This window comes from Antechinus flavipes, chromosome 3 (assembly GCF_016432865.1).
Source record: "Antechinus flavipes isolate AdamAnt ecotype Samford, QLD, Australia chromosome 3, AdamAnt_v2, whole genome shotgun sequence".
NCBI lineage: Eukaryota > Metazoa > Chordata > Mammalia > Dasyuromorphia > Dasyuridae > Antechinus > Antechinus flavipes.
This window is the reverse complement of record NC_067400.1, coordinates 58943696-58967016: the sequence shown is the minus strand read 5'-3', so window position 1 is coordinate 58967016 and position 23321 is coordinate 58943696. Positions and strand designations below refer to the sequence as shown.

Here is a 23321-nt window from a genome sequence, read left to right as displayed (position 1 = left end):
TAATCACATAATCAAATTAAATTTAAAAATGTATCTCATGTTCTCAGAAAGCCAATTGTTGAACATTTTCCCATATACGCATATAATATGAAGGGAAGACAATCATGGAAGGAACCACAAAAAATTGGGAGGAGGAAACCAGAAAAATTCCTTTATAGAGGCTGAATTTGAAGAAGGCCAGGAGGTAAAAGAGGAGAGGGGAGCTTTGCATGATTGACATATATCCAGTGAAAGGGCATGGAATTAGGAGATATATGTATATATGGATGTGTTTACACATAGGGCTAAATATTGCCCTATGGAAATCAAATATATGAGTGAATATTATTTCTCCCAAAAAATATGAGCTCTTAAAAAGAGGGACATTTTTTTTTACCTTTCATTGGATCTCCAGTTCTTATCATAATGTCTGCCAATGCATTAATGCTTAATAAAAGCTAATTGATAAGATAGATTAACAAAATGTCATATATAGAGAAAGTGGCATTGGAAGTGAGCTAAAATGGAAGATATAAGTTTTGAGAGATGAAGATGAGGAGAACACAAGAGGCAATCTGTGAAAATGAATTGCATAAGAGATACAATGTTGACTATACGAAACAAGGAGTAGACTAGCATGGCTGTAGCAAAAAAAAAAAATATGAGTTGGCATAAAAAAACCGCAGTAAATTTGGAATGATAGACTGGAACCAGTTTTCATAGGAACTTAATTGCAATTTGTATTTTATCCTGGAGGCAAAGGGAATATGGCTTGGAGCTAGAGTTTTTTGAAAAGGGAAGTGATATTGTCATATTTATGCTATAGGACTATCAAGATGGCAGCTAAGTGGATGATGGAATGGAATGGCAACAATGTTGAGGTAGGACTATTACAAAAGTCTAGGCAAGAAATAAGGAAAGCTTGGAGATGAAAAAAGTGAAAATGAAAGAGAGATTGTGGTGATAGCAAGAAGATATGGCAAGTGATTGGATTTAAAGAATGAGAAAAAGGAAACAGTTGAAAATAACTGAGGTTGTAAATCTGGTTGACTGGAAGATTGAAAATCCTTTAATTAGAAATAGAAAAAAAAATAGATTGTGGGGGAGTGTGGGAAAGATAATGAGCTCTGTTTTGACCCTGTTTGTTATACCCTATATGGTAACCAAGTAGAAATAACTGGTGCGTACTTGCTAATGTGGGAATCATATGCGTAAAGATACTAGTTGAACCAAAGAAAATTAATGAAATCATTGCCAGAAAAAACATAGAAAAAAGTGAGTCTAGTTCATTACCTTAGGGGCATATCTATATTTAGGATATAGTTCATAGATGGGTGATTCTGCAAGAGAGATTCAGAAGAATTGAATCTGTTTTTGGAGGGTACCTTAGAACCATTTTTTTCCTTCTTGTAGAACAGATAGGTATCCTCATATTTGAATTTCTCTCCCCTATGAACTGGAGGGCATCTTAGAAACCATTGGCTAAGAGCCTTCCCCCAATTCTATAAATGAATTTACTGAAACACAAGTGAGTTAAATTAATTGCCCAGGGTCATACATCTAGTAAGCATCTAAGGTGAGATTTGAATCCATGTCTTTTGGACTTCAGATACACACACACACACACACACACACACTCACACACATACTCCATACTCATTTGTGTATACATACACACATATATATGTGTATATGTATATATACATATGCATATATATGTGTATATATGTATTATACATATGCATATATATAAATTATTCTATGCATACTTTTATTTATAAGTTCTTTCTCTGAATATAAATACACACAAACACACACACACGTGAGCACTATGGATATTCCCTTCCTTGGATATATAATTTCATAAGACTCACATCTGTTGTGGATATTAGCAGTATACAATCCTTTATTACCAACTTTATCCTGGCAAAGACTATGCCTATGACAGTGATTCATGATCAAAATCCAAAATTTAGACTCCTGGATCAAATTCAAGCATCTCTTTTCCATTTGCCAAATCTCATCATCTATTTTCTTCTATAAAGGGGGAAAACATCACTTTTCCAGGATTTTTTTTTCATTTTCCTATATTTTTCCCACCAAAAATGTTGCAGCAATGGGATCCCAGCTGATTTTGAACATGATTGAAGTTGAAGTATTGAAAAAAAAAAAAGGTTTCCAAGTCTTGAATGGGCAGACCCCTAGCTATCAGTTAGTTGCAGACATGGAATCAAGGTAATAGAAATTATAAGAATACTAGAGCTATACAATTTCATCTAAGTCTAAAACAATAGATTTCAATTAAGTATAATTTTAAAAATTTGCTAAGGGCTAAATTCTGTGATAGCAAGAAGCAGGGGATAGAAAGACAAAAATGAAGGTATTTGCCTTTGAGGTCTCTTGTTCTTTTGGAAGGAAACAGCAAATGCACAGATAAATAAACACAAAATATATGCAAATAAACACAAAGTTATTGGGAGGAGAGAGGACAAATGGAGAGAAGCAAGAAAGTTCTCTGAAGCTCTGATTATATTTCTGAAGAAAAAGACAATTATGGTGGTGCTGAATGAATGATGCCTTTGCAAGAGGGACTTTTCCCCATCACCCAGCATCCTTCATTGACATGCATCAGAATATGCATCAGAGTAAGCACATGTATTCTCTTCTGTTGACTGTCACATAGAAATTTGAAGGCCCAATTCTACCCATGCATGATTCAATTGCAGAGATTCCCCTGATTTTCTACTGAAGAAGAAGAGTTGAAGTTATCAGACCTTTTAAAAGGAGAGAAAGTTTGTAGCTGATTTCTTAGCCATGGTTCTCCAAACTACAAAATATATTTCTAATATATGTTGGAGAAAAGGCAGAATCTTTTTTCCATACTGATATCATGGCAAATTTTTCCTATGTGAGAGTAAGATCAGAGGCCTTACCTTGACTAGCTTTGCTAAGAACCCCTGGATTCCCCACTTCTTTTGTGTTTCCTTTCCTTTAGTGAGATATTTCACGGTATTGAAAGGCCTAAAAATCTAAGAATAGTAACAGAATATCTACTACAAAATTTGTAGTTGTCACAAATAGATTAGTATTGAATAGATTGGTACTGAAGAAAGTGTTTACATCAGATAGAAAGGACATTGGGACAAAGATGAAGCCTAACTGTTTTTTTTTTCAGACAACACCTAGTGTGTAGAGTTACATCTGAAATGCCTATTAAGCAATTTTGCAAAAATTGTTTTATGGTCTGTTGGACTCAGTCCTTTAGAAAACTATTTATAGCTACCAGCTACTAGATCCTGTATATATTATTCTATTAATGGAGGCTTTTATTTTTATAGGTTAGCCTTGTTTTTCTGTATAATAATAAATCACTTATTCCAAGTTTAGTAAATATATGCTCTTTAAAGGTAGGAACTGTATGTTTTGTGTGTGTGTGTGTGTGTGTGTGTGAGAGAGAGAGAGAGAGAGAAAGAGAGAGAGAGAGAAAGAGAGAGAGAGAGAGATCCTCAGAGCCTAAGATAGTTTATCAGATATTTTTGAACATATCTGGTTCATTTCTTAATGACGCTAAAAGCCCATCCCAGTGAAACAAATTGAAAATAAAATATTTTCTTTTATTTTAATTACATTGGAGACAGTAAACAAATAAATGTCTTTCTGCCTCCAAGAGTATATTAACTATCATGTCTTGAAAGAGTCTAAGGGCTTCTCTTATGTCATTATACAAAAAGACTTTAGTGATAGGAGAAGAATAAAGTCTGGTGGCTTTATTTAAATTACCACATCTGTTCTGATAATCCAATATACAGCATCTCATATGAAATTTGTTATTAAAAAAAATAAGGAAATGTCAATAGTGTGGATTGGGGAGAGACATAGTATAGTTTGTCTTGTGAGATCATTTTGCTTCACCCCCAAAATTCCAAACATTATTTTCTTAGAGGCATTGAAACAAGGGGGCTTCCCCTTTAACTCAGTCCCGCAGGAAAAAGCAGTCTCAAGGGAGCTAGACAATGTGTCAAGTCAAAGTATTATTTGTCACTTTGGTTTATGACCTTTAACTTGAGATAGCTCTAAATTGTGAGTTGATAGGGCTGAGGTCCTTGGGAGCAGATCAGCTCAGTCTTAGGAAAACATTTCTAAGAAATAAAGCTTCTACTCAACAAAAAGGATCTGCTTCATCAAAGAGTGAGTTCCTCATCTTTGGAAATGATCAAACAGAAGCCAGATAACCATTGATAAATCATATTGTGGAAAAGGTTCATGAATGGGATAAGATATTGATTCAAATGAAATCCCCAACTCTAAAATTCTATGGTTCTGGAAAGTTCTATAATATTTAGATAGTCCTGAACATATACAAAAATTATTAAAGTTTTTTTAAGTCCTTACTTTTTAAAAAATGTTATTACCTTTTGGTACTGTCCTTGCCTTATCCCCACCAAGACCCATCCACCCTATCCACAAGTCACACTCCCAAGCCCATGGAGGACTTTCACTGCTAATACCATCTTCCTACTCCAAGCTCTCACCCAGATCTGACTTCACTAGCCTCCCTTGTCCCTTTAAATACTCTCTTCTATATCATAGAGAGTGACAGAAAATCCATACTATTGTGTTCTTAGGTACTTATATTTTAACCTTCCTAGATAATTTGCATTTTAACAGGGTCCTTATGGAGGCAATACCTTAACTCAAAGAAATAACTCTGATAGTAAGGATTTATGGCTCTGTAGCAGACCAGCAAAAGAGACTTTCCCAAATAAATAAGGGGGCTCATGTTATCCCATAAGAATTACAATATGCCCCTTAAGCATAGATATATAACCTTGAGATTCAAATAGTTTATCAATGCCTGTGGTTATTTCTGATTACTGAGTAGATAGGAATTAAAGAGCATGAAATCTTGGGATGCTATCCTAAGACCAGACAGCATACTTAGGGCTGGATAATCTGCCCCAGAGCCATAAGCCTTTAATTAACTATAATGAAGAGAACGACATTGTCCAGAAATAATATTTATTGATCAACAGTAAAACACACAATAGAAAAAGCCTTGTAAATAAAACTATATATATATTCATATATTTATTTAATGCTTTATTTTTTTTTCTTCAGTACTCCACAAAACATTACAGACAATAACAAAATAATTCAACTAATTTTTTTAAATTTTCAAGATATCAGACATCTTTCATCTTCTGTAGCCATCAACAATACCTCAGTTATTGGTTCTGAGATGTAATATTAACTAATATCATACATTTCTTTCTTAAAACATTGACATAATTTATTTCTATCCAGGAGTCATTACATATACAGAGATCCATAAACAAGAGAACACCTCAGGATATGTTAGACAAACCCTCCAGTGGTCTGGAGCCATTTGCCAATACATCATTAGAGAAAATACAAATGAACAGGAGAAAAGGGCAACACACAGAAGATAAATAACCTTGGGACAATTTAGGGGAGGAAGGGCAATTGACAAAAGCAACCTACATATTTTCCATTGCTCTTTTAGTAATATGCTCTCTTCCCTTTTCTGCTTTTGCCTGATTGAGGTATTCCAATACCTTCAGCAACAGATCTTCATCTAGGTACTGTCCGTTCTGGGTTTCATCATTTTCCTGGGTAACCAGAGGAAGCCTTTTGGTGACAGAACCCAATTTATCAGATTCTTGAGATCCCACTTGGCTTAAATGCTCTTTGATGGCCTGTTCGATTTGTTCCTCTTCTTGTTGGTCATCTTCTGAGGAGCTTGGGATAGAAACTCGTTTCATCTGGTTTGAATTCATAACCTCAGGGTATTTAGCTAACACTTTAGTTAAATAATCTCCTAATTCTTCATCCTTCTCTTTTAAGGTTTCATATGCCATTTGTCTCCTTTCCAGATCTGGAATCCAAGCTGCTTTAGGAATTTGTTGACCTCTAATTCTTCCAGAATAGGAGAGCCTTGGCAGAATATTCTCTCTATTAATTTGGTTGGCAAAATATGGTGCTTTCTGATTTGCTGCATTCTCGGTCCCTAAAAGGCTTAAAATGTCCTCAAAATTGAGACTTTCAGGTAGGGAATCTGTCACAGCATGTCCAGATTGTTTTCCATAGCTACTCTTGGAGACTATCTTATTTTGGAACAAATCAGGATGTTCTCCATCAGTCTCAGCAATTTCCTCCAGGTCATCTGGCAGTTCCGGTTCCTGCTCAGGTTCCACTCTTTCGTTTGGCTTATCCCCAGTTTTCAGCATGTCAATTAAATCCTCAGGTGGGATTTGCAAATTCCTTGAGATTTCAATTAGCTGATAAATTGACTGAGGATCAAATTGTTTCTCAAAAAACTTGGCTGCTCTCTTTTCTTCATTTTTCTCACCTCTGAACTTCCCACTTCCTGCACCATTCACTAACCTTTTCAAATAATAGTTCATCAGCTTAGATACTTCATCTGAGAGTTGATCCTTATTTTCTTTCCTAAAATCTTCATCTGGAATGTCAAGTTGCCCTGAACGCTTCATCTCATCATCAATTTCTTCTTCATTTTTGTCAATTTCTTCCTTGCTGTCTCTTACCTCTTCCTGGGTTTGGCTTTCTATTTTTTCCTCTATGGGGTTCCAATCTTCTCCACCAACAACATCTTCATAGGCAATGTTATTAACTTTATAGATGTCATCTTCATCATCTGCATATAGTTTTTGCTCCTCATCAACCCTCTCACGCTTATGATTGTTTGGCCCAGTCAGCTTTCCCAGTTCTTGGAAGACAGACTCCAGAGTGGCAAGGCTTTGGGGAGTGTATTGCTCTTCAACAATCTCATTAGTACGTTTAAAAGGGTTGTCTCTGGAGCTCTCTTCATACATAAGTGGCAACTTGGCTTGTTTGTGTCTTCTTTCAGGCCACTGTTGAGCCTCATAATCTTCACTCAAATCAATAGGAAAGTTCTTTTCAGAATTTAAGGGATAGGGTTGATTTTCGTTGGGTGCAGGCTGAGATTCTTTTTCAGCTTCTCTCAAGGCTTCCAGGATTATTCGCATCAAATGGGATTCATCTTCATTCAATAAATCTCTTAAATTTTCAGGCAAGTGGCTCTGATCAATACTTTCTTTTGGCTGAAGGGAAATTGGAACTCCCTGGTAGGAATTATACTCTGGGTTGATTTCTCCCTTATTAGCTTGTTGTCTGAGATTTTCTATGTATTCCAAAGCTTTGATCATATCAGGGCTGGGAAACCTTGGAAAGTTTTTTAATCTGTAGTCTGGGTCTTTCTGAAGTAGTTGGTAATGTTGAAATGAAGCTGCATCAACACAACAGGTTAGGAAAATTAAGGAGGTGAGAGATAAGGCTGCTCCAAGCCAGCAGGTTTTAGGATCTGCCATGTTTGAAAGGTTTCCTTAAAGGAAAGAAAAGAACAGTTAATAAAAATAAATGAAAGTAGGGAAATTCAAGGAGTTCCTTTCTGGTTACTAACTCCTTTTCCATTAGATTTTGACAACAAAAAAAATAATATTCTAAGTGGGTCCTACAAGTTAATCAATGGGGTCTTAATGAAGTTTCAAGATAAATTCATCAAGCTTTAGAGATATTTTACTGGTGATTATCACTATAAAGAAAGACCACTGGAAACCAGCATAATTTAGAGGATTGAGGACTCTGTCAAGTCCTGTTTCTGACACATCCACTTGACCTGTCCAAGGGCAATTTAATTAAACTTTCAAAATCTCAAATAACTCTCTTAAAAGTGTAAGTAACAAATAAATTGATGACATGCAAATATAGAGGGAACTTTTAATGAGATATTCTCTACAAGAATGAAATCACAGGTTCAGTCCTTGATTACAAACAAACAAATAATAAATAAATAAATATACTGTAATAAGCATTTTTAGTGTAGATACAACAGTGTACATTTTACTTTGGAAATGAGCAACCCCAATCTTCATAGGTGTTCTAGTTTAAGGGTCTTTAAAAGCAAAAAGATAAAATATAACATTGTTCCAAAGAAACTGACATTATCCTTATACTGAAACAATTATAGAGGTCACTGAGAATGATAATAATAATCATAAAGTAGAATTTATGGATTATTTCACCATATTGTGTCTAACCTGTGCAAAACAATCACTCAATTCATTGAAAATGAATTTTAATCAGCTTTTTTATCAGCTATTTTTAAAATATTTTAATCAGCTATTGGAGTTTGTGTTGACCAGATGATTAGTTTAATGGATTTTTCATTTTTAAAAATCAGTTTTGCTGGTATAGTATAAACAATACTACAGTAATATTTCTGGATGTGATCGTCCATTATAACATAGTACCAAAAATCCACACTGAATTCAGTTATGAATAAGACCCTTCTGAAAACAGTTTTCATCCCAACAATAACTTCTTACCCAAGTATTAAGTCTTACATATGATTTCTGGAAGACTAAAGCTTTGTTACAAAATGTGTATTCTTTCTTATCATAACTAAACCAATTTATTTTTTTTTTATTTTTAAAGGATAAAAATGTGAAATATATATTAAATTTCTGTGGTGCACACCAATTCAAATGGGTCTCCATTGCCCTTATTGTATTATTAATCATAATCATCATTTATTCATTTTATTACATTTATTTCATCAGTTTTTAATAGGACATAGTAAATAATCACAGATGAGCAAGCTGCAGCATGAATTTTCTTAACTAGCCTATTTCTGTCCCTATAAGCATCCAGAACCAACTTGTCCAATGTCTCTTATCTATTTTAGTGTGGATCTGTGAAAAACATCCTCTTGAATGACTCATATTGTTAAAAATTCTTAAAATAGCCACTACTTCTCTCCTAATTTAGATAGACAAAAGAGGATATACTGAATATATCATCTTTGATATTTCCATTCATCTCTAAATTTTTTTATACCTGTATGAAAATTAGGAAGTTAGTTTTTATCACTGCCACTACTACAGAAATCTTTCCTTTTTATACTTTGCAATACTTGGTTTTAATTGCATATGAAATAAGTATAAAGAAAGATTGCCTTGTTTGTTCCTGGCATCCTATGAAAATGTAACATTCTTCTGATAGGAATTTTTTTTTTGATTTAGCAACAGGTGAACCAATCAAACAATATCCATGTGAATAATTTTATGCTGAATGTGCCTAACATTGTGAAATGTCACTATTTCCTGGACAAGTTTCACCCTGACTACCCTATAGCCAACTTTCATCTTGACTAGCCTAGATTGTTCAATTTGTTGTTTGTTAGGCTAAATATATGACCTTTTTTGGTTATAATAGTCTAAATTATATCTTTACAGATTTTTGTTTCATTACAGTAAAAATGATCACTTAATAAAGTGTTTCTAAATAGAAATATTTACTGCTTTTCTTATCTTTGAGTACATTAGCTTACCAAGAAAACCACAGGTTTAAACTAAATTAGATTATAATTTCTTTTTCAGAGTATTCTAAGCTTAATTTCAATCAGGTATCAGTTTCAAATGTTTCCATTCACAACATTATGGAAACTGATTCAGCTCTATTTCCTTTAAAACTATATACTTAAAATTAGAGCTGAGTGTTTGTGCCTTCAAAATGCTCATTTCAGGGTATTATGTTTCAATTGATTTGGTTTTTATGTTTTTACCCTCAGGTAAGTACTGCAGTATCTTTAACATCATAACTTAACAACTTAGCCATTAGTCCTTTTTTGTAGGTTCCATTTGGTCAGATGGTAAGGATAAGAATCAAAACACTACTTTCCCTCTTAATGTCCCTTTTAAATAATGAAAACTGCAGCAAGAAGTTCATTGTGGTAGTTTAAAAGAAATATGTCTGCTTTCAAATTGAATCATCTCAAATCCAGCTGATCAAAAGACACTTCTTCCTTTGTTTCTTTATACCACAGAGCATTTGAATTAAAATGTTCTTTCTACAGATATTAGCCTGGTACCTAGATTTCTGCTCCCTGGCATTTCTATTCATCTGAACTGAACAATCTATCAGCTTGAATCTAAGGAAAAGAAACACGGTCTTGGCCAAGATCTTGAGCAACAAATAGAATGATCCTTAAGTCATCCATTAAACCATAACAATAGCCACAACAATTTGATATAGCTTTTTTACCCAGTTTAAGAAATATTTTTCTAGAATTTCTAGTATTAAGAAATATTTTTCTAGCATTTCCTGCATCTCAAGGAAATAGTACATTAAAAAACTAAAGATAACTTAGGCATACATTGTCACTTTTATCTTAGTCTCTATGGAATAAAATCAGAAAAACAATAAGAGAGTTCTTTTCAGCATATATCAACCCCAATGTGGAGACTACATAGTTGTTTTATTATGAGGTCTTGTAAGGTAAATGCAAAAAAGCAAACTATTCTGATAATGCTGATAAACTGTATTTGTAACCTAGGAAACCTGCCAACTAACATATTAAATACATAAATAACATTTCTAAGATTTTATCCGATTGTCTAAAAACAAAGATTACAGAATGTTAGGATTTAAAAGCTTAACAGAAATACGGGCATTTGCATCAAGATCTTTAACTTTTTCACATTCCTTCTTATTCCTTCCCGGTATCCAATTTACTTCGACTCTTAACGACTAAATACCCTAATCATATACAACACAAAATGTCACCAGTATCCTTGCAATGGTCAAATATGCAGCAGGTTGCTATTCAGTTATTGCTTTTTGAAATGCATATGCCAAATCAACCTTTTCATATTAACCTAGGAAAACAGAGAACTTTTCATTAAATAAAATAGAAACTCAGTCTTACCTGTTATTTTAGATGGCCGAGTGCATCCACACCATGGTCTTCCCGTCCGTCAGCTGGGAGTTTACGGACTGTTTTCAGCACCCGGACAGCTCCCTCTGCTTATACTGAACACCACCTGACTCTGCACTGCCACACTGACGTCACTGTACTCAGTCACACAACCAAAGCACAAGTGAGCTTTTCAAAGAGCACTAGAGAAAATAATCATTTTATGAGGTGTGTGTGTGTGTGTGTGTGTGTGTGTGTGTGTGTGTGTGTGTTTAAACAAGTCTAATTCTGTTGCATGCTTACGCCACCTGTCTTTTTGGGGTGAAAATTGCAGTTTTCTTTCCAACATGATATAAAGCAGAAAAAGCTCCAATAACCCTTTAAAGTCAATGTTGTGCGCAGCAACCTTTGGCAAAAATAAAGGAAAAAAAATCTATCAGACAGCCACAGTTAATTGCATGACAGTTTTATCACTTTTCCAATAGCTAATTATGGATTGATTTTTGTGAGAATTAGAAAGTTTTAAAGACAAACATTCGTTTGTTGAACACAAAGAAAATGTATTGTCATCCTCATACTATCACTGCAAAATAAAAGCAAAAGATTTATTCATACACTCCTTCATATCTTGAACTGAACATCCAAGGAAAAAATCTTTTTTTAGTCAAATAAACTTGAAGTTCTCTGTATTTCATGATTTTTAATCTTTCCTTGTTAGTGTTTCTATTTAAATCCTCTACCTGCATGTTCATATGATTTATATTTTTTTAAAAAAACATAGATCTGAGTTTGTATTTTACCTCATCTATTTTCCAGAAAGAAATGTTGTAGTGACTTTGAGTTTCCTTAAAAAGATTTTAAAAAATAAAAATAGTCCCTTCAGATCAGGAATAAGTGAACAAGAAAACTGCTTTATGGATTATTCTGATATTGAAGGAAAGAGGGAATAGAAACACTTCTTATTACCCCCATTCAAATCTAATATACACTAATAATAGTTCAGTAAAGACAAACTTCCAAAAGACTTTCTCTAATTCCACATTAATGAATACAACCAAACAAAAGCATAAGAATTTACTACTTATGATGTTGATTCTCTACTGACACATAAAAAGTGTTATGTACTTTATGTGAATCATGTAAAACTACAGGTTTACCTGGTTTTATTAAATAGATGTAGTATTTAAATGTTTTATGGAAATTGAATGCCATTTTAAATATGAGAAAAAAATCACTACATAAAATATCCCTCCAATGAATCTTTTTGTAAAGAATGCAAGGCTAACCAAATCACTCTCCTACAATCTCTATACATATAACTGTCACTTTTCATGTTATGGGTCTTTTTAACAAGGACCCTGGGCATATAAATCAATTTTAAAATGAACAGGAGATAATGAGCTATAACAGGGGTTATATAATACCCAGATGTTCTGAGAAAGTACATTCAGGATACATAGGAGAATAGTTTCCTAGAAATTGGTTGACCTACAGTAGGGTCTAGCCCTTTTTCAAGACATTATGCACACTTTTTTTTTAAATTTAATGATACCCACTTTGTCAATCTCACTATGGTAACCTTGGGAAAATAGTCAGCCTCTTCTCAGTATGATTTCTCAGAATAGTGCCCAAAGACAGATTTGCCACATGAGAAATCATCATCTTCTCATTTCTTTTAGATAGGTCATCATGACTTTCACATATTATGATCTTCCGTTCATCTCTGAGTAAAATTTATTTTCTATATATTAAAACATAAGTGGTCAGGTCTTATTTCTATGCCTATGTTATAATACAAAGTGTAGCAAAGTGCCTTATCCATATTAGACACTTGGATGGTTAAATAACTTGTAATTAAATAACTGACCTTTATTAATAGCTGTTTTTGTTAATAATAATATTCCACATTTTCATAATTACTTTTCCTCAATGAAATCTATTTGGAGTAAAAATTCAAATGCAATATACCTAGAAATCTTCTTTGTTCATCAAAAATATATTTTGGACAGAGTATCGTAAGCCAAAGATAATCCTGCTTCATTTCATCAAAGAACTGAGATGAAAAGGATCATTTAAAAATGTTCCTTAACATCTGAGATCCCTATCTAAAATCTTTAAATTACTAGCTATTATAGTCACTCAGAAAGCAAGCTTGAGTCTTCAGCATTTCAAAATAATTATGTTCTATGTCTGAATAATGATTTTTATTCACATAGCTGCTCTGACACTGTTAAATTCAAGACAGTTGTTTGCAACTTAAATCCAAATTAATTAAGATAACCTATTTCTCTATTAAACTGAATTTTTTTTCATTCTTTCTATTGTTGCTCTATTTTTCTCTGTATTTTTCCACATCATGTTTCTCTTAGATTTTAATTTTGCTGTCATTTGTATAGTCACTTTGACTTTAATCATGTTCTTTCCTCTCGAATCTTCTTTCTTCCACTTCATTACCTTTCTCATCAGAATTTATATTTACATGAAAGCAATCAGGCACTACATAAAACCCAGCAAAATTCAACTCTCTTATTCCTTCCTGTCCTCCATACTCTCCCCCTTCCCCACCTCCCTTTTCAAATCTTTCTCATAGAAGCATAGCTTTTTAGAGTAAAAAAGAGATGTTAGAATTCATTCATTCCCACTTCCCACTGTATGCCAGAATCCCTTCTACAATACCACTAACAAATAGGAATCCACTCTTTCCTTGAACATCATCATGGATAAATAGATGATAGTTCTTTTTCTGCCTTTCTCATCTTTTTCTCTACTTTCACACTCTTTCCTGCCTTTCATTCTCCCTTTGTCATATACCATTTCCTTCCTCCCTACATCCCTTCTTCCTGAATATTCCTAAATTGTTACAGAGAATAGATTTAGGGAGAAAATGTTTTTTTTTTAACTTTCCAAGTTCTTCTCATGTGAGTTATCTCCTCTTCCTTTCCTCTCATTGTCACTAAAGCTGTTCTCTTACACTACCCTTGAAGACAGAGGAAAGATCTGCCTTAAGTTACATTGAAAGAATATGAAAATGAGGAATAGTATGCATACTATATATAATGAAAGAAACTACTACTGCCAAGTTCTAAATTAAATCTTTTTTCCATTCCAATTTTCACTGATACAAAAAGCTTACAAATTCCATCGTGGATTTTTTTCGTTATCTTCTTATTAATTATTCTGAGCTGTTATTCACAGAAAGCAAAATAATAGCAAATTGTTTCTGTTTTGAGAATTTTAAGGAGGAAAAACCCTTCTTTGAACACAGAAATAATAAATGTATGGATAGACAGATAATCCTCCTTTATCTGATCTCTTTTCTCATTCTTCTCTATCTTTTCCACTGTTTCTCCTAGCTCTTCTTCCTTCTGTCCCTTTTTTTCTATTTTCTTCTCCTCCACTACAACCACCACTCCCTTGTCTCTATAATAACATAAATAAGGGTATTATTTTTGACAGAGTTACTAAAGGATGAGAAATCTTGTATAAATTCCACTTGACACAAAATATAGACCACTTGCCTTATCTGTTTGCCAGCATCTATAAATCTGATACTGCATAAATGGTGTTCAGTAGACACACAAGTGCTGTGCATATCCAAATATAAACTGCACGGGGCATACGTAGCTTTCAGAAATTTTCAGATCAAATTACAGATACCAAAACCTGTGTGTATTCATGTATTTGTGTATAAAATTATTCATACAATATACATATGTCAACATATGTACATATTTTGTGTGTGTACTATATATTATACACATTCTACTTCATCAGCATTTATATTTACATGAAATCCAATGATTATATATACATATTAATATTGAAATAGGTAGCTGTATATATGTTAATGTACAAACACACATATTTGCATTGTATATATATATTCATGTGTATATATGTATATGACTATATATTTAATTGAGCCCCATTTTTTATTTCATAAAATGATTTTCTAGAATTAGTGAGTTGCCATTCATATTTTTTATAAATTTAAAGAGTAACCTTTATTACTTATACTATGCTTGTTTTCTATTTGCTTTCACTTTGTTAGAAATAGTATTATCTTTATATTATCTTTACATTTTGGCTTTTGATGTCCATATTATGAGGAGAGAAGGGAAGATGGGACTTGTTGTAAATGTTCTAAAATGCAAACCACATTTTTTTTTACCATTCATTGGTAGAGAATTGTCAATGAGGAAACTCCTACCAATGCAGATCATTGCTCTATAACTGATAATTATATAAGGTAAGTAAGTAGAGGTTTTTCTTCATTTATCAAAGAAATTCCTTTGGATTCATAGTATTACATGGGTACTAAGAGAGGGAGAAAAACAGGGTCTCTCTCTCTTACTCTAATGATTCCACAATTGGACATCTTCTGCATGACGTATTTTGTGAGAAGAAAGCTTAGCTACTTTCTTGAAGTAAATCACTTTGCCTTACCTAACAAACCAAACTTCTCGGTCTCAATCATTTATGTGAATTGAATTTTTAGTATAACTAGTGGGGCTTTTTTTATAGAATGATGAAAAATTTTTTTAGCTTGAAAAGGACCATATAAATAGTGAGTTCAATACCTTAATAAAGGAGAAAACTAGAATTCAGAGTAAAGCAGTAATTTACCCAAGGTCACAAAGCAAATTAGTTGTAGAGCCAGAAGTCATTCCTAGATCTCTTAATTACTGGTTCATTATTTTTTGCCACTATATTAAACTTTCCTTCTTTAAATTCAATTTTTTGAAAAAATCTTTGGTCTCTGACTATAATCAAAGCACTATGTACTTCAGGGTAAATGTGTTGTCCATTCTCCCTGACATTTGATAATACCATTCTCCACTTTAAAACAAAACTTAAAGAAACTAAAAAGTATCATTTATTAAAGTAAAAGTTTAACATCAATCTCTGGGGCTTCCATTGACTCATTATTTGACTCTTCAAAAGAACTTATTCTCCCTCTCATTTAGTACTCTGGTTAAAATAAATACAATGCTATCTAGAGGGTAGGAGTTGTATAACAGAGAGTAGTTAACTCCATTCATTTTATTCCAAAACTTAGGTTAAGAGATAATTTCAGGATAGTTGACATTTCAAACATTTTCCTGCAGAGGAAAATTTTATCATCAAAGATTTATACAGACCTGCTAATGAGGAAATACTGGATATATCATAAATGAACACATAGGATTTTGTATAAAAGTTCTATTCTCTCAGAAACAAAAACAAAACAACTTCATCTTGGGTCACTGTTCTAAGACAAAAGCTGGTGTAAAGCACCAAAACTAGTACACTGGGATAAGAGAGGATGGGTAACCAAACAAGTGCAAGAGAGAAAAATAGGTATACAATAAGAATATAGCATGCAATCCTGGTCAATAACAGTCCAAAATTCTGTTATTGGATCTATAACAATCCAGCAAGTGACAGGACATGGGAAGGGGGAGAGAGATACTTTGGATATAATATTAAGGTTATGCCATATGAATGAACATTGGTTGCTATCAGTATATCAGGCACAATCCTTGCAGCTAAGTTTAAATACCATGTGGGAAAAGGAATCAAGGTATCGTTACCTACAGAAACGTGAACAGGATGCCAGAGGGATAACATGAGAATGAGATTGGAGTTCTTTGGGCATCTAAGGAACAAAACATTGGCACTTAATAAGAGTAGAGAAAGGGATTTTGGAAAATGAGGTGGGAAGATGTCTAAAATAAACTTCAGAGGATTTTGTCTGGGAAGAGTGAATGATAAGTAGTAACTGAAATATTTAGAGATGTTAGATGACTAATTGAACATTAATAGAAGTATGACTATCAAATGAGATCATATTTGTCATAAGATAAAATGAAATATTTGGTTTTTTAAACCACCCATCACAGTGCCTAGTGCATCATTGTTACTGTATAAATGTTTATTCCCTTCCCTATTCCCCTATTACTATGGCATCCTTGACATGTCCAATTGGTCCATAGGATGCAAGAATTATCTTGAAAAGAATATGGAACATAGTGGTCAAAAGACTTTGGTTTGGAATCCTAGGCATTTCCTAGGCAAATGATTATATATATATATATATATATATATATATACACACATCTCTGAACTTGAATCTCTTACTCTGTAAAGTAAAAATAGTGATACCTAGTTGTCTATCCCCACAGGGTTTGGGGGAAAGAAGCATTTTGTAAACAGTAAAATGATACATAAAAGATGAGATGATATTCAATTCAATAAATGTTTATTAAGTGCCTATTATGTGCCAGGCACTATGCTAAATGCTGATAGCACAGAATATTAGGTCAGTCATTTAAGCTTTCTAATCTTCAATATCCCTATCTATAAAATGGGAATAATAATACTTATAACTACCTGTTCACTAGGTCATTATAATGCTTTTTGTAAACTAGATAATTATAGATGTATGTGTGTGTATGTGTGTGTGTGTGTGTGTGTGTGTGTACATATGCTTCTAATTACTCTAGTATTCCTCATGCCATCACTCCAAATACTTCCTGATGGCCTGATCTCCCACCCTCCAGTCATGAACAATTACTCTGTTTTACAACCAGTTTTACAATGGGAGTTGGGGAGGAACTATTCCTATAGAACTGACTATACTTATGGCTCTGTGCAACATCTCAAATTGCATCTCAAGACATCAAACCTATGGTGGGAAACCTCTTTTACTTTAGGCTGGATTGTAGAAAGGTTCATGCAGTTTATTACTGGCACCCATACTTGTAGCCTTTCTAGACTGGGAGGAACCAAGATAATTTAGTTTAAAGTTGAACTTGAAGTTGAAATAAATAGAAAGTTTGCTACCCATGGAGAGTTTGAATTTGAATAGTCATTTCTTCCTTTTAATCATAAAGTCAGTGAAAGGGTAATTCATTCTTTTCCCACCTTGAATAATTGGGGTTACTAAAGGTTAGGATTGCTTACAAACAAAACTGGACTTTATCTCACTACTTCAGTAAATTGATTTTTTGCCTCCATCCTTCGAGGAGCAATCACACATAACAAATTATTGCAGGAATTGGCTGTTTTATATATCTTCTATTGCCTCCCAATGCTTAAAAGTTCATTTTCTAGATGCCATAGTTTGTTGTTGTTCAGTCATTTCAGTCTGTCTAATTTTTCATGAACTCATTTGGGATTTTCTTGGCAAAAATACTGGATTGGTTTATCATTTTCTTCTCACTGAATTGAAGCAAATAGAGTTAAGTGACTTGCCCAGTATCACACAGCTAGTTAGTGTTTAAGGCAGGATTTGAACACATGAAGATGAGTCTTCCTAACTCAGGATCCAGTGCCCAATTACTGTGCCATCTAGCTGCCCATGCCACAGTTACTTAGAAATTATTATGCTTTTTCTTCTTTCCTATGTTCAAAAATTTCTCTATAAAAATTGTCCACTTAATCTCAAAGAATATTGGAGATATATATATATATATAGAGAGAGAGAGAGAGAGAGAAAGAGAGAGAGAGAGAGAGAGAGACTTTGTTTAATAGGATATATTGAAAAATCCCTATTTACACAATATTATAGAAATAATAATTAGAGTTGATATTTAGAAAATACTTTTTCCCCCAATTAAAGCCCTACTCCAATTGCTTTGTCATAGCATAGAAATGATCCTAGTTTCTTGAAAGTCATACTAACAGAAACTAAATTATCTTGGTTCCTCCCAGTCTAGAAAGGCTACAAGTATGAGTACCAGTAATGAACTGCATGAAATTTTCTAGGGTCCAGCTCAAGGCAAAAGAGGTTTCCCACCATAGGTTTGATGTCTTGAGATGCAATTTGAGATGCTGCATAGAACCATAAGTATAGTCAGTTCTGTGGGAATAGTTCCTTCCCAACTCCCATTGTAAAACTGGTTGTAAAACAGAGTAATTGTTCATAACTGGAGGATGGGAGATCAGGCCATCAGAAAGTGGAGGAACTATTGAAAGTAACTGGAGTGATAGCATGTGTAATACTAGAGTAATTGAAGTCTGCCTAGACACTGTGAGTATAGCAATGTGGCAGGAGAGGCAATGGATGTCAGTAGATCTATATCTTGAATTCAGACAAGAATTACATAAAATAAGAGTTATAAATGAAGCGTTATAAATAAAAAGTAATCACAGATCCATTGGACTATTGATAAATAAGGATTTTTTAAAATTTTACTGTGGATTCATTGGGCCAAGAAAATATTCATTCCTTCAGGGACTTTATAGATCAGATAGTTCAGACCTATGTGAAAATAACTGAAATCTGCAACTCCCATCTTAAACCTTCACTTAGATCATCAGACTCCCTTGTTATCTATAGAAATTCCTAAGTGCATCATCTCAAAATTCTAATATCATAGGTGAGACCTTTGAGACCCTCTATTCCACCTCCCTAATTTTTCATAAGTCATCAATGACACCATATCTGAGGACAATGAGGTTTTTATAGTTAAACAAATTGCTAAAGAAACACAGGTTATGTTTGGAAGCTGGTGTTTCAAATCTCGATCCCTTGGTTCCAATTTCCTCAAGACTCTAGAAGGCAGTATAATATAAAAACTAAATATAAAATATAAAAACTAAATTTCATTTCGCCTCTTACTAGCTATATGGTTATGACTTGATTGATCATGTGTAAAATGGGCAACTGTTATTTATCCTCAGAGTTTTAAGTAGAAATGCATATGCTTGAATATGACTTTAATTGGGGGTGAGCAAAAAAAGGAAGGAGTTTGTCCCATATAATATCTTATTTATTCTCTCATCCCTCCATGTCTTATGTATTACCCAGGCTTGACAATTCTATGTTTGCAAAGTGTTGCAAACTTGGATATTGCTACACTACTTGGCAGCATTCAGGCCATCATTATTTCACCTTTAAATATTATAATGACTTTCTTGTTAGTCTTCCTTCCTCAAGTAGCTTCACTCCGATCTATCTCTCCTCAGATACCAAAACAATATTCCTGTATTTCAAATCTGACCCTGTCATTCCCACATTAAATAAGGGAACTCTCTAATACCCTCAGGATCAAATATATGTATCTTATTCAGGTTTTAAAGCCCTTCTTTATCCATCTTCTTGTTATAATTTCTTACTTCCTCATACTCTAGGATTAAATGAAATATTTATAAAACACTTAGAATATTACCTGGCACATACTAATGGCTTAATAGATGCTTGTTCTTTTCCCTGCCCCCTTCTACAATTCAGTAACACAGGCCTCCTGGCTTCTCCTCACAGTATACACTCCATCTCCTGCCTGCCCATTCTCACCTGCTTTCTATAGGTCTAGAATGTCCTCTCTCTTCACTTCCACCTCTCAATTTCCTTGACTTCCTTCAAGTCTCAGCTCAAAATTCACTTGCTATAATATGCTTTCTTTGGTGTCCTTTAATGCTACTGAATTCCCTCTGAGATTATCTTTCATCTGCCCCGTTGTATATATATGTACATATTTCTATACATGTTTTCTCTCCTTTGTGAGTTCCCTGAGGGTAAGAACTGTTTATGTCTCTCCTTGTATCTGCAGAATTTAGCATAGAACCTAGTAGACTTAATAAGTGATAAGTATCTGACTAACTGACTTTCTAAACTTATATATCTTGCTAATTACCTGTTAAGTAAAAGCTTTATTATTTTTACACTGCTATCAGCACCTTCTAATTCCAACATCATTTAAATCTGTCACCCCCGGTCAGTGATTTGGTGACCCATATATAGTTACAGCTCTGTTTGCCCCAAACTATCATATATTCTTAGGAGAATTTTATGAGAGAGTAGGTAGTAAAGGCTTTGAAAAGTATAAAGGACTCAAAAGAATGTAGAGCATCTTTATTATCATTATTTAATTTCTTTTCCCTGGAGAGTCATTTAAAAAGGGTCTACCATATCTCAGTTTAAAAATTGTAGCCAACATAAAAAATAATGCCATTTTTTGCTGATGTGATAAGAATTGATTTTCTCTGTTCTAGGTTGGATGCTTTCAGCAGCCCTGCTATCACTAACCTACCTTCAATTAGAAAGGAAAAGGCAAATCTATAGCAACTCTGCATAAGTGCTCAGATTCTCCAATCTAGATATGTTCAGGTTTCTTTAGGGAGACTGCTGGCTCAAACTGCCATGACTTAAGCACTGCTTGGCGTCAGACAGCTGAATTTAAAGTCAAAACACACATGGTTAGGGGGAATAAGACAATGAGTCATCCTCTGCCAAGTCTGGAAGGAGCAGATGAATAGACAGACAACATGAATGAAAGTGAGCACCTCATTGCAGTCAGAATGCTTCCTTCCCAAGCTCAAAGCCAGATTCATCTTTTAATCATTTGTGTTTCTATGCACTTTGGTAAGGGGAAGGTACAGGAGAGGGATAAGAGCAGCAATCTGAGATTATTCATTCAAAGAGACATCACCATCAGTTATATCTTTTCCCCAGCAAAGTCCTCAAGGCTTCAATATTGTAAGGCTTTCTAATATGAAAGTGCAGTATATTTACAATGAAGACAGGCAGGTGAACTCGTTGCTGAGGGATCAGGAACCCAACCTCACAGGCCTGAAAATCCTGACCAATTCCAAGGATTCTGGTCCTTTGGGTCCCCAGGCCAATTAAGAAATTTCTTAGAAAGGAGGTGGGATTCATGAGTGTTGTTTGAATGCTTTTTTCTCAAACTCTGAAATCATCTGATTGTCAGCTTCTTATTTGGAATCACAATCTATAGCCAACACTCTTCTCAACATAAGAAGTAGAAGACAAAAGAACTATCAAACTGTGCCATGACTGGGTCTAGATCCCCAAAAAATCATAAAGGAGGGGAAAGAACTCTCATGTGCATGAATGTTTGTAGTGGCTCTTTTTGTGGTAGCAAAAAATTGGAAAAGGAGTGGAAGTTATCACTTCGGGAATGATGAACAAGCTGTGGTACATGAAGATAATGGCATGTTTTTGTTCTAAAAAAAGCAATGAACAAACTGATTTTAGAAAGACCTGGATGACTCTTCACATACAAAGATTACTTGTCGAAGACAATTTCACTACATTCAGATAATGAATAATTGAGAATGTCCATTCTTTAGCCATACTAAATAACAGGAATATTCATTTTGACCAATTTAAAACATGCTGCACACATTAAAATCTCCTGTATTAAGTATTCTTCTTGGGTTTACCAGTGGTATGCAATAAATATTGTCTCATTTTTTAAAAAGATACAAAAATATTTATAGAAACTGATGCTGAGTGAAATAAGTAGAACCAGGAATACACTGTACACAATAATAGTGGGTTTGTGCAGTGATCAATTATGACAGGCTTGGTTCTTCTCAGCAGTTCAGTGATCCAAGACAATCTTATCTATCTGCTCTCCCCTCCCTTCCATGTGCACAATATGTGCTATATATGCTGAATAATTGGGTATTGTATTACATTTTATTGCATTGTGTGTGTTTATGTGGAGCTTGATATGGGGGGAGAGCAGATAAATCTTAAGATATAGATTTAGAAGTCATCTGTTAACTAACAAGATACATTGTCATGTGGCCAGCAGAACATTAGGTTAAGATTCAAAATATATAACAGTAAATTTCCATTTCAAGAAAGCATATATAATAATAGAAGAGGTTATAGATTCATGAATGTCCCTCATTTCCTTGCTTCTTTGTAGATTATTCTTTTTTTTCTCTGCTATGTACTTTTTACTTTATTTTATCCCTTTTGTTCCCACTACATTCCTCAAGCAAGCAGTTAAGCACAGATATAGTTATATTTTGAGAGGGATGTGTGTACATTGTGTGTGTGTGTGTGTGTGTGTGTGTGTGTGCATGTGTATTCACCCCCACCTGGATTAGGTGACCTCTGAGGTCCTTTCCAACTCAAAAACTTCATAATCACAAAATCAACCATTCTATTATAATGCTATTTTTGGTTCTTTTCTGATTTTTTCTTTTCTTTCTTAGTGTCCTTGGGTGGTTATTCTACATAATTAAAAATGTCTTTCTGAGCATTAAATTTCTCATAATTAGAGAGTATAAGTAGGGAGAGATGTTAGCTGACATTCATGGGGACTAGATTTTTATCTTTGTACAGGTAGTAATAAGTGCTAAATAGGCAAAGAATTTGTAATCATTGAATAAGAGCAGCCTTTTATTCTCCACAACATACGTTTCATCCTTGACTCCTCATTATATCCATATCCAACCTACTGCCAAGTCCTGTCAGTTTTACCTTGGTAACATCTCTAGAATATGATCCCTTTTCTTTTTTTTTTTTTTTTTTTTTTTTTTTTTTTTTTAATTTTTTTATTTAATAATTACATTATATTTACACTCATTTCTGTTCCGATTTTTTTTTCCCCTCCCTCCCTCCACCCCCTCCCTAGATGGCAAGCAGTCCTTTATATGTTGGATATGTTGCAGTATATCCTAGATACAATATATGTTTGCAGAACCGAACAGTTCTCTTGTTGCGTAGGGAGAATTGGATTCAGAAGGTATAAATAATCCGGGAAGAGAAACAAAAATGCAGATAGTTCACATTCGTTTCCCAGTGTTCTTTCTTTGGGTGTAGCTGCTTTTGTCCGTCATTTAT

General features: G+C 33.9%; 1 protein-coding gene across 1 annotated transcript; it reads right to left on the bottom strand.

The window, feature by feature from the left end:
- Nucleotides 1-5062: 5062 nt before the first annotated feature.
- On the bottom strand, nt 5063-10912 carry SCG2 (secretogranin II). Its single transcript, XM_051983456.1, has 2 exons — nt 10748-10912; nt 5063-7363 (listed from the first exon to the last, which is right to left on the bottom strand). Exon 2 carries the CDS (start codon nt 7347-7349, stop codon nt 5478-5480), a length of 1872 nt encoding a protein of 623 aa, XP_051839416.1. The 5' UTR covers nt 7350-7363; nt 10748-10912; the 3' UTR covers nt 5063-5477.
- Nucleotides 10913-23321: the final 12409 nt, after the last annotated feature.